General features: G+C 39.8%; 1 protein-coding gene across 20 annotated transcripts in view; it reads left to right on the top strand.

Moving 5' to 3' along the window:
• NRCAM (neuronal cell adhesion molecule) overlaps positions 1-12,301 on the top strand; it is a 320,573-nt gene that overhangs the window by 297,388 nt on the left and 10,884 nt on the right. For all 20 annotated transcript variants that reach the window (XM_067745908.1, XM_067745914.1, XM_067745919.1 and 17 more), the window contains 2 exons: positions 6,834-6,965; positions 8,143-8,221. In XM_067745908.1, coding sequence (XP_067602009.1) covers positions 6,834-6,965; positions 8,143-8,221 — 211 coding nt within the window. The remainder of the gene's footprint in view (positions 1-6,833; positions 6,966-8,142; positions 8,222-12,301) is intronic.

Consider the following 12,301-nt stretch of genomic DNA (forward strand, 5'->3'; position numbering starts at 1 on the left):
AACTTGGATAAATTTTAAGGTATTTAAGTTTACCGAAAGATTCATCTTGTGAACCTTAAAAAAACAATCCTTTCCATAGTTCGATCCAGCTATTTAATGTATAACAGTTCTTTTTAGAAATATCATTAGAGAAACTCAATAATTTCACAAGGCAAGGTTGAGATCAAGAAGCTTCCTTTGTATCAAAAAGATTTAACTCAATGGGAATATATGCAATTAAAATGCAATCTGATATCCAGTCGATTTTTCTTTGAGGACATTTTCATTAGTTCTTCATTTTCACTGATTTATTTGACATGACCCAACTTATAATCATCGAAAATGGTAAACTGAAGCACCCTAGATTTTGTCTTTAACTTATAAAGTGTATTTTCCTTTCTGGAAGCATTAAGTAACTTCTGTTCCCTTAAAATATTCAAATGTGTTGTTTTTGCAAAATTTCCATAGGCAAAGAAGAATGGAGGAGAGAAACTGTAAATGGTTCTTGGAGCTTCTTTGGGTTATAGGGTCTAATGCCAGGAACAGCATACCAAATTCAAGTTGGTGCTGACGGGGACTCTGGCTTTGTGGGTTCAGAGGGTATGTTTGAGACAGGCCCAGGTGAGGCACACACCACGCCCGTTCTGGCTCCCAGTCAGAGGTGAAGCCACCCACCGCTCCAGCTGGAGGCGGGAGTGCTGGTGGAGCTGTGTTTTGGGTAGGGATGTCAACTGTGCGGCCCAGTTGGGTGGGGAGTTGGGTTCTTAATTGTCTTTGGCTCTTTATATCAAATGAATTCCAGAATTGAGCACGTCATCTTCTAATCACACGATTGCCAAAACCATTACAAAAGCAGAAGGAAATATGATTCTTAACCTACATGATTTGGGTGATTTAATTTTTCACATCATTTACATGTCTAAACTTTCCCTCGGAGTTAGGATGGAATTTTTGAAACGCTTTAGAGCTGAAATAACTCACTGATAAAGTCACAATTTTTTATGCCAGAATGGACTGTACTCCAGCAGAACCCTGCAGTTTGGGTTAGACAACTGATGCAAAGAACGTTAAACTGGTATAGAGCAAGAAATTGTTCAGTGCGTGTATTCCATTATCGTACCATATTTGACTGCCTGTATATATTTTAGTTATGTGAACATTATCACAATACACAAGGACATTACAGTTTCTAAAATAAAGAAAAAAGTTTCTAAAATAAAGAAAAATGTTCTTGTAAGATGCAAGAATATTCCTATTTACTCATAAGAGGGAAAACAGTCCACACTTGCTTCAGTTTTAAGAAGGGTTGCGTGGTGTGTGTCCATTTTGTGATTCACAAAATCATGTTATCTTCAGTCACTTCATGCATTCTTGGGGGCATGTTGAATTTCCTGTAGAAGCTTTAGGCAAAAATGTATTTTTTTGTGTCTTTCCTTACCCAAGCATTATGATTTTTAATATCATTTCTTCTAATTTAGAAAAGATACAAATATGAGTGGTTTTTTAAAACAGAAAGAAACCAAAGGTAATAGTCAATAACTTATTAAATAAAGGTAATATTAAAATACCTTATAAAAATATTCATGTGCTAAAATCATAATGCTTAAGGAAAAAAATTTTTTTCCTTTTTTTTTTTTTCTTTGCGGTACGCGGGCCTCTCACTGTTGTGGCCTCTCCCGTTGCGCAGCACAGGCTCCGGACGCGCAGGCTCAGCGGCCATGGCTCACGGGCCCAACTGCTCCGCGGCATGTGGGATCTTCCCGGCCCGGGGCACGAACCCGTGTCCCCTGCATCAGCAGGCGGACTCTCAACCACTGCGCCACCAGGGAAGCCCTTTTTTTCCTTTTTTTTTTTGATTTTCATATCCACTTGCGTACAGAGTTCTAGGAAAATACTGTTCTAAACTTAAAAGAGGAATATCCATTCACAGCTAGTGTGATGAGGTGTTTGTTATTATCGAGAGATTTTAATTTCAAAATACTAAAAACTCAAGTAGATATTCTGCCCACATTTACAGCTAGAATGCTAATAATAACAGCCCTAGCATTTATTCAGAGCTAATCTGTACTAGGTGAATGGTTTTCTTGGCTTTTCTCATTTGGTCCTTACAACAATCCTTTGAAGGAGACAGTGTTGTTACCCACTCACACCTCACGTCAACGACCAGTAATGAGAGGTAGAGGGCCTACCCTGTCACCCAGCTAGAACGCAGAGAGCTCAGCCTTTCAACACTGAGGAGAGGCTCTCACTACACCCCCTGTTCAGGGCCACAGAGGCCCACATCCCAAGGGGAACAGGTTGTCTCAAAAATGACCACTCTGTTCCGCACTTGGGGCATCTTTCCAGCACCCTTCATGGCCCCCGTGTACTCCCCACCTTGCAGATCTAGCTAGAATTGGATTCCACCCACAAAATCAAGTTGTGGCATATTTTTTTGGTCCTCTTCTAGCACAGAGGGCAAACCCTTTAGAAAAACATTTTGTCTTCGGTGTTATTATACCTAAAGTAACAGCTGCAGCTGGCAAGGAAGTTCAAGATGAACAACCATCATGGGTGGGCCATTCTTGTGTGCCAGTGAAGGAGAAATAGGACAAGGCCACAGCCACTTCTCGTCACCTTTGACGTGAGAGAATGAATATCCATTAAACCCTAGTGACTTTAGTTAACATATTACCTCCAGGAGCAAGTACTGTTAATCCAACTTCCGTGTGCTTCCGGTTTCCATGTCTGTCCTGTAAGGATGAACTCCAGGGCGACAGTACTGTCTTCTGCTGCTCTTGCTTTTCGCTCCTCCAGCTAGGTTTTGAGGTGTGAATGCCAGTACTTGGCGTGGAAACATACCATCCTGGCTGATTTTTTAACTCTTTGCGTGAATGATCTCCTTCTCTCTGAGTTGCGTATTTCAGGAACCTAGACTGGACTTTCATCTGTGCTTGTTTTATGAATCTTCTTAGCGTGACACCGTCTCTGCCTTTGACAGTCTGGATTTTTAAGGTCTATTTCTTAATTTCTTTTCCTGTGGCGCACACTGGAAAACAAAGGGGACTAGAGGCGGTGTCCTGGTGTCATGCTTCTCACCCACACTTTTGTTAAGACCCCACCTCCTCTTCTTGCTTTCTCCCCTCCTTCCCTAAATCATTGTGTCTCTTCTCTCCTTTCACAAAAGATTTAGAGCAGATTTGCTTTCACTGGGCCCAACAGTTGGGGTGTTTTTTTTAGTGGATTGTGTTTTTTTGGTCAACTGCCTCCAAACTTTGGCCAAGGTCCTTGTTTCCCCTTTCTAAACATTTCTAACTACTTTAATGGGACACTTTTATACATAATGGGTTCTTCAAAAATAGCCATTTATCTCACTCTTTTTCTTCCATGTTTTTAAAATTCTTTTTAGTTTTCATTTTACATTGGAGTATAGTTGTTTAACAATGTTGTGTTAGTTTCAGGTGTACAGCAGAGTGATTCAGTTATACATATATTCATTCTTTTTTGGATTCTTTTCCCATTTAGGTTATCCCAGAATATTGAGCAGAGTTCCCTGTGCTATACAGTAGGCCCTTGTTGGTTATCTATTTTAAATATAGTAGTGGGTATACATCAATCCCAGTCTCCCAGTTTATCCCTCTCCCCACCTTTCCCCTTTGGTAACCTTAACTTTGTTTTCTAAGTCTGTGAGTCTGTTGTCTTCTGTGTTCTGTTATTCTAAGTACTCAAGGACGTTTTCCTCAGAGACCTACTCCCACACAGCACAGGTTAAACATGAGACAACAAGCAATGTGATGGAGAAGATTGTTGTTAAGACTAACCTCTAGGAAACAAAATCAATTTCATGCCCCTGGCTTCTTTTCTGTTTTCGGATTCTTTATATTTGTCTGTTTGTTTAATGTGTTGCTCTATGGCTTATTCAAGTAATACATGAATATAATTTTACTGTAAAAGTTTTTTGTTGTTGTTGTTGTTGTTTTGCGGTACACGGGCCTCTCACTGTTGTGGCCTCTCCTGTTGCGGAGCACAGGCTCCGGACGCGCAGGCTCAGCGGCCATGGCTCATGGGCCCAGCTGCTCCACGGCATGTGGGATCTTCCCGGACCGGGGCACGAACCCGTGTCCCCTGCATCGGCAGGCAGACCCCCAACCACTGAGCCACCAGGGAAGCCCTGTAAAAGTTTTAAATAAAGGGACAATCCTCTGTCGCTTTCCTACCCAATCCTACTATATTACCCACCCATTGAAACTCAGATTCAAGAAGAGAAAGCCTCACAGGCTTCATTATGTATGTGTGTGAGTGTGAGATGCACAGTGGTGGCCATGACTTGGGTTTGTATATGTATCTCTAGTTAAGATGATTTTGGAATGTCCTGGGAACACTTGGAGCCTCTTATAGTCATTCTGGGCTTCAGATCCCTTTTTATATGGATGGGAAATCAATAGAAGCTATTTTCACTTACATAATTTTTGTTTTATATCAACTTCTGGTGCGTTTGTGTGTGTGTATGTATACGTGTGTGAGCATGCATACACGTGCACCTCTTAACATACTGTGTCTGCCCAGTCTTCAATAAATGGGATAGTGGCGTATTTGAAACTTTTTCCTTTAGACGTAGGGGCAAAAATTCAAAGTCAACTTGGATGTTCCTTTATCAGCTGTCAAGACACATTTCTACTTTGTTCGTAGTTGCATAGCTGCAGACTGCCAGCCGGCAGTTCAATTTTGACAGTTACCATGTCTATTAAGACAGTGTCTGTGCTAATACTTGAGGATCTTATTGCCGTTTGCCCTTATCAGTTGCATTCAATTAGATGAAAAATGTAAATGTAGATACTATTTATTAAAGGGCTGTAAATCATTAAGCATATTAAGAACAAGGACTCTGTAACTTCAATCAAATGCTCCATAGACTTACACCAGTTGATTTTTGGTTCAGTTTCAAAGAAAATGTACATATCAGAGACCATGTGTGAATCGACAGAACTGTGTTCCCAGAGAGTATGTACTGATGGACTTTTAAAATATTTCAAAGGTAGAAAGTCGCTACAACATTTTATTCTCTGTAAAGACTTCTGCGGAGTTGATGCCTGGACATCAGTGCATTATAGCAGTAGCGCATAATGGCTGGTACCATGTTCTTTGGAGTCCGCAGTCTTGGGTGAAGCTCCAACTCTCAGGCACGGTCTTTACCCGTTCTGAGCATGGGTTTATTCCTCATGCCTACCTCACAGGATTTTTGTGAAGGCTGAATGAGATTTTGCCCTCATCACAGTGCCTAGTGTAGAATAAGTTCCAAAATGCTAGCTCTCGTTATCATTGTTTTCATCTTCATCCCGATGATGGTTATGGTACGTGTATGGTAGGGGAGCCCTGCCCATCCTTATGTTTCAGTTGTATCTAATGATGATACAACTCAAAACCCCGATAACCAATGAGACACAAGGGGCTATTGGGGAAAGGCTACTGGCAATTTGATTTATATTCCAGAGAATGTATTTCCACTTCTCATTTTATTTCTTCAACACACATCCACATATTTTTCACATTTCTCTTCACACTTGATTTTAAGCATTTCATTTTTCTCCCTATCCTTTGGGTGGAGAAAAAAGGCAATGAGGTGCTATTTTTGCAGCATAGAGCAGAACCTGGGATAGGTGTCGCCATGCTTCTTTCTGCATCCAGCAGTCACATACATCTAACCCAACCATGTTAAATGGATTCAGAAGAAATTGAATCAAAAAAAATGATATAGGCATTCTTCTGAATTAAAAAAAACGAAAACCTTTTACCTTGATTATGGTCAAAAGAGAAAAAAATCAAGACCTTTTTTAAAAAGATTCGTACCAGTGTTTTCAACAAATTCTCATGGGCTTGTCTGAATAGCCATTGATGCTGCACTTTGTCCCATTTGATTGACACTTTTGAATAATGCTGGTAATGCTAATTATTCTGTGTTTTTCTTAGGAGATTTGCATACTGTGATTGGTTGAATAAGGGGCTTCACGTTATTTGACTCAAAACAGAATAGAGGAAGACTTAAAGTACATGTATACATGTGAATGAGTATTTTCTTTCTAAACTGGCCACTTATTCCGATAATGATACCACTGATCAAGATATATCTCAGAGTCTTTTGATTGGATTCTGAACGATATTGAATATTGCTTACTGATCCTTTGAGGGTAAATAGGATTTTTCAGAAATTTCCCCAGATCTTTCAGAACCAACTCTTATAAATGAGATGAATAACAAATGAGATGAAAAACAAATCTAAGTAATATTTTGGGTGCAAGTCGAGATGTTATAGAAAATAATAAGGTTGGTTATCTTATGTGGACAGGTTTCACGTGTGGAAAGTTTCCTTTTTAAACAGAAGGTTTCCAACACAGTTGGAAAAGTTGCAACATCATTGCGATGATATTTTAGCCTCCCAGAGTGGTTCCTTTGAAAGAAAAATACTCAATTAGATGTATACTTTCTGTTCTGTTTAAAATGGTTTTCTAGTCTTATCATTGTACTTAATGTACAATTTATCCCAAAAACAATAAAAATTTTAATTGATTTGGGACTGTGTTTCTGTTGAAAATATATAGTGAAAATAACTATGAACACAATGCTCAGCAGGGTTTGTTAGCATTGAATGGTGTTAGCAGTCGGATTTCTCTATTTGAATTGTTTTCATTATTGAAGATTTTTCAGAGTTAAGTATTTATGTAACTCCTGATTGATAACTGACAGATTCCAAGGCGGGGCCACATGTAAAATATAGAAAAGCTTATGTACTATGACAGTTTTTTTTACTACAAGTGACTACAACAGTTGTCACCGCTCCCTTAACCCATTCACACTGACGCCATTGCTTTGTTTTCCAGCGATGGCAAGCCGGCAGGTGGATATAGCGACGCAGGGCTGGTTCATTGGTCTAATGTGTGCTGTCGCTCTCCTGATCTTAATTTTGCTGATTGTTTGCTTCATCAGAAGAAACAAAGGTGGTAAATATCCAGGTAAGAAAGAAAGATTGAAATTGCCGTATAATGCTGCATGATGAGCCATTAAACTAAAAAGAAATCATGAGAGTAATCACAGAGATTGCAGTAAGTGTATCCTCCCGAGAGCCATACATTTGGACTTTCTGTTCAAACAATTTTTGATCCCTTTGTACGTAATGGAAGACTCAACATTGCCAAGGATCAGAAGACACTTGGGAGAGCAGATGAGTCAGTCCTCTGACGGTCTTAGTGACTCTGCTTCCTTAGGCTTTACACGAGTCATAGGTGCTGAAATAGCACCTAAAACCAACAGGCAGAGGGAGAAGGTACCTCAAGTTTTCCAGAGGAAGTGATGCATGAACTGGATCTTGATATCATGTTGTGTACTGTTGCTTTCCCTATATGGTTAATGTTTTGTTCAATTTAGTGGATCCAGTGAATTTCTATTTTCTTTACCTGGCCATTTCCCCTCCAGTGGCAGAGAAAAAATCTACAAGAAATTAGATTTACAAAAACAATTTGTAACCATGGATATAGTTAATAGATAGACTGGTAAAATAGAGGGAAATCTTAGAAGCTTCAGACTTATTCCTTTAGCAGGTAAGAGACTTGTGCCAAAATGCTTTTTTTTTTTTTCTGCGGTACGCGGGCCTCTCACGGCTGTGGCCTCTCCCGTTGCGGAGCACAGGCTCCAGACGCGCAGGCTCAGTGGCCATGGCTCACGGGCCCAGCCGCTCCGCGGCATGTGGGATCTTCCCGGACCAGGGCACGAACCCGTGTCCCCTGCATCGGCAGGCGGACTCTCAACCACTGCGCCACCAGGGAAGCCCGCAAAATGCTTTTTATATGAAGTCAACTTTGTATGTTAATTAGATGTTCATTCTACAAATTTACCTCCAAGAGACTAGAACATCAAAATATATGCATAGGGGGTTCCCTGGTTGCCTAGTGGTTAGGATTCCGGGCTTTCACTGCCGTGGCCCGGGTTCAATCCCTGGTCAGGGAACTAAGATCTGCAAGCCACGTGGCAAGTAAATAAATAAATAGCCACATGATACATCTGGTTGTATAACTCTATGGTGTATAGAATTATTTCCCACTGCTGTATATCTCATAGAGTGCACTCCTGAGAACGTTGAATAAGGAAACACAGGATCAATAGATAATAATGTCATTTTGGAATTTTTTTTAGTTAAAGAAAAGGAAGATGCCCATGCGGATCCTGAAATCCAACCTATGAAGGAAGATGACGGCACTTTTGGAGAATACAGGTGAGCCCGTGCTTCTCAGCCACCCTTCATCCTCCCTGCCTTGAACAGACACCACACTCAGTCTCCTTAGAATGGGATTCAGCCAGGAATGCACTCTGCCTGGGATTTCCTATTTATCTCAAAAATTAGTTTAGAAACACTTGCGTGTCTAAATGTTTACACACCCCGCACAGTTAAAATAATCTCACTTTCATTAAAAAATAAATTTCCATCTTAGTGGTAGGTTTGGAGATGGAATATCTTCCACTCTGTCCTCTTTTCCAGAGACCCTTGCTGTAATTGATCAACATAGACAAGCTGGTGTGGGATAATAAGAGTTAAAACAACAATAAAGACCCTACAAACCTGCATTGTAAAGCAAACAAACTATCCTTGTCATTCTCTAAGCAGTGCTTTTGTAAAATTTATGTTACTCTTTTTCATCTTGGATTTGAAGCCTTTTTTCCAAAACAGGTACCTGTACCCCCTCCTATTAATCATGAAATGATGACCAGGCTGTTTTAGAAGCCGTTAATTATTAAGAAATATCACAGCCCTGGAGGCAGTGTATTAACTCACAGGGTTTTGCTAAAACATTCCTGGCTTGGCTCTGTCTTTAAGGACAAATTTAATGTAACCTGTGTGCTAAATACTTTTAAAAAAAAAAAAAAGGAAGAAAGAAACTGTTTAAACAAAGATATTCTTGCCTAGGGGGTATAGGTCTTTTTAAAGAGAGATAAGTGGTTACTTTAGATATGTTCAAAAACAAAAACAAAAAATATATTTATTCATTTAAAAGATTGGGATCTTGGTGTTCCAAAAGCATACATCTATTAATCAATGCCTTTGCACAGTGTTCTTTCTTTCTATAAGCCTCTTGTTTATATAAAGTATAATCTTTTAAATATGCGCTGAGCCGGTACTGAGGCTTTTTTTCATATCCATTATTCAGTGATCAACTTGTAAAATAAACCCTAATGATATTCATTATATCCAAAGAAATAAGTAATCAAAACAAGAGCAGAAATGAATGAAATTGATGACAGATGCAAGAGTTTATTAATAATGTTAGCTGCTGGTACTTTGAAAAGATCATAAAAATTTTTTGCTGGAAGAAAAGGCTGTTAGGTAAAATAAAATATGTCACTATTGTGATTGCCAGATGACATTTACAAATAAGATATGTGTCTTAATTTTCACCTGTCTCTAGAGCTCATTTTTGGTGTTTCCATGTCAATATCACAAGGGGCAAAATAATGCCAAGGATAAGAAATATGAGAACTGATTGAGAAAAGCTGTGTATTTTTTGACAAAATTAGATTCACGCCAGTCTCCACGCAGATACAAGTGTTTTTCCTATATATCTCGGCACCTCAGCTTTCATTCTGATCCCCTTTTCAGAGGAGATGACTGATTTTTTAAACTCTTCAGAATTCTGTATCTTAGGATACAGAAAAACATCTAGTGAGGGTTGTCTTGATGTCAGATGTTGACTCTGAGACTGAAAGGGTATGAAAACCTCATCAGCATCCCCACCTGTCCACCCACAAGGTTTTATAGCGCATTAAAGCAGCCTGCAGATGGCCACAGCCTAGGGTTGCCAGGCCTTAGGTTGGGTGAGTTGAAACCTTTGCTGATTTCATTCACTCTTCTACACGGTTTCTCCTGTAAAGCAGGGGAGCTCATAATTACTAAATAACTTGTTATTTTTAGTGTTCCTGTGACTAGAATTCTACCCAGGATATGCACACCACTCCCTCATTTGTAGTGCTAAAGCTGGATCTTTAATATAACCTGAAAATATCACGTATTTGCATGAACTGAAAACAAACCATTGCACTCCATACAGAAACATGGTGATGGGTTTCTCTTCTGCATTATCATGCCCAAGTGAATCTGGCAATGTACTGCTTACTCCATGCATCTCAAATGTCAGCTTGCTCTTAGAGTGATGTGAAACCATGATCTGATGTGATATGACTTTCTCAGAGTCCCTCTGCTGCCTACTCCATTAAAACGTGATTGAAATTGAAGTTGACTGTGAACTCATCTGCAATCAAGAGACTTAGTTTTACTGGCAACTCAGCCACTACCCTTGATTTCTTTAGATTTGGCGTTTAATCTGTCTCATTTTTTTCATCTATAAAACGACAGAGTTGTTGAAGTACGAGATGATCTCCAAAGAGTTCTAGCTCTATGATTTCTGTGCTCCTTTGCAAACTATCTGCTAATGAGTTTTAATGTGATTTGGGGTTTCAGAGCAGTACACGGCAAATATGTTGTTACTGGCCTCATTGTTACTGTGTTTACATTTATTTGGTCATATTTATTTCTCTTGGTGTTAATTCATATGTGAGACGTTTGTGAAGCATTTTCAAATGGCTGTCTTTAGCTTATGCCTTGAGTTTCTCAGAAGAGAAAGATTTTTCCTTGGGCTTACTGAGTACACACACATTGGTTCATGTATGAAGAAAAAAAAACCATGTTATTCCATTGATCTGGGAGTTGCCAAAGGAAATAAGGTTCTAACGGGTGTCTTAAACCTGAAACACAACTCAGTGACTTCTTTTCACTGAAGCTGAAAATTCATAAGGACAGTGTCACAAGTGAAATCACTTCTGAAAACACCCAGCCACCCTTTGCTACAGAGGTGGCTTCGTCCTGTGACTTCCTGACATGACCTCAGAATTTTTTCCCTTTGGCTTCTTTTCTACTGAAAAAAACGAAAAGACCTTTCATTTCATAGATGTCATAATGAACGAAAATGGTTCCAACTGTTTATTACAGAATTTTTTTAATAATACATTTAAATGTCACTCTTCTCCCTCAGTCACAAGAGTCCCTTCTCCGCTTTGTACCTTCTAGAAATGTTGAGTTCTGTATTATTTATTGATTCTTATTCTTTTTCATTCTGAAAATAAATTAATATGCTGATCACACACAGACACACACAAAATCAGGGCTATCGCCTAAATGTAAATGAATTCTGTTGATGATTTGCTCGTTCTCAGGCTTGAAGATGAAACCATTTCTACATGGTTGGCTCTGAGCCAGCAGGTATTTCCTAGTGCAAAGAGGGATGGAACTTCAGTGGCCAAATTTGACGTTTTTTTCATGTGCTCTAATCTTGTACCCTCACTCCAACACCCACCCCCAAGCAGTCACCCTCTGGTGGAAGCCTTCAGCTTTCTTTGTTTGCTTCTTTAATTATACAGAGAGTAGGATCTGCACCCTTACTAGCATATAGAAAAATCAGAGAAACAATGCAGCCAACCGTGTAAGTATTTTTTTATTCTTCAGATCCATTCCTTTAAAAACCAGAATGAACATAGGTCATAAGCCATATGACCATGGTACTTGAATTCATACCATAAATGGAGGCTCTTGGCGTGGGAAGCTTGTCACATGAACTTGACCCCGCTGCAAGCATGTTAACCCGTGCTCGTAAGGCTTGGATGCTGTGAAGATGTGATGCATTTGTTATATACTTCAGATTTATTCTGCTCACGGACATAAGCTGATATGTGAGCAGTATAAATAGTGACAGACTTTTACAGGGAGTGTTTGGGTCGTCAATGTCAAAAAAAACCCCTGCAGTATGGTTTGGCCATGGTAAGATGGTGACTACAGGAAAATCAGACCCAACGATCACAGATGTATCCATCGTTGCCGCATTTTACTCAGCAGACATTCAGTGGATACCTTCTGTGTGCACAATCCTGAACAAAGTGCTGCTGAGAAAAAGTGAACTCCCGAAAATTCATTCTTTAGGGTAAGGGAAAGGAAAGAGTATGTTCCGATGCTTTGTCTCACATCATAAAATTGATGAAGGGCTTCCCTAGTGGTGCAGTGGTTGAGAGTCCGCCTGCCGATGCAGGGGACACGGGTTCATGCCCCGGTTCGGGAGGATCCCACATGCCGCGGAGCGGCTGGGCCCGTGAGCCGTGGCCGCTGAGCCTGTGCGTCTGGAGCCTGTGCTCCGCAACGGGAGAGGCCACAACAGTGAGAGGCCCGCGTACCGCAAAAAAAAAAAAAAAAAAAAAAATTGATGAAGAAGAAATGAAAAACATGTTAAAGTTAGAATTTTGAAGAATTTCCAAA

Source organism: Pseudorca crassidens, chromosome 8 (assembly GCF_039906515.1).
Source record: "Pseudorca crassidens isolate mPseCra1 chromosome 8, mPseCra1.hap1, whole genome shotgun sequence".
Lineage (NCBI taxonomy): Eukaryota > Metazoa > Chordata > Mammalia > Artiodactyla > Delphinidae > Pseudorca > Pseudorca crassidens.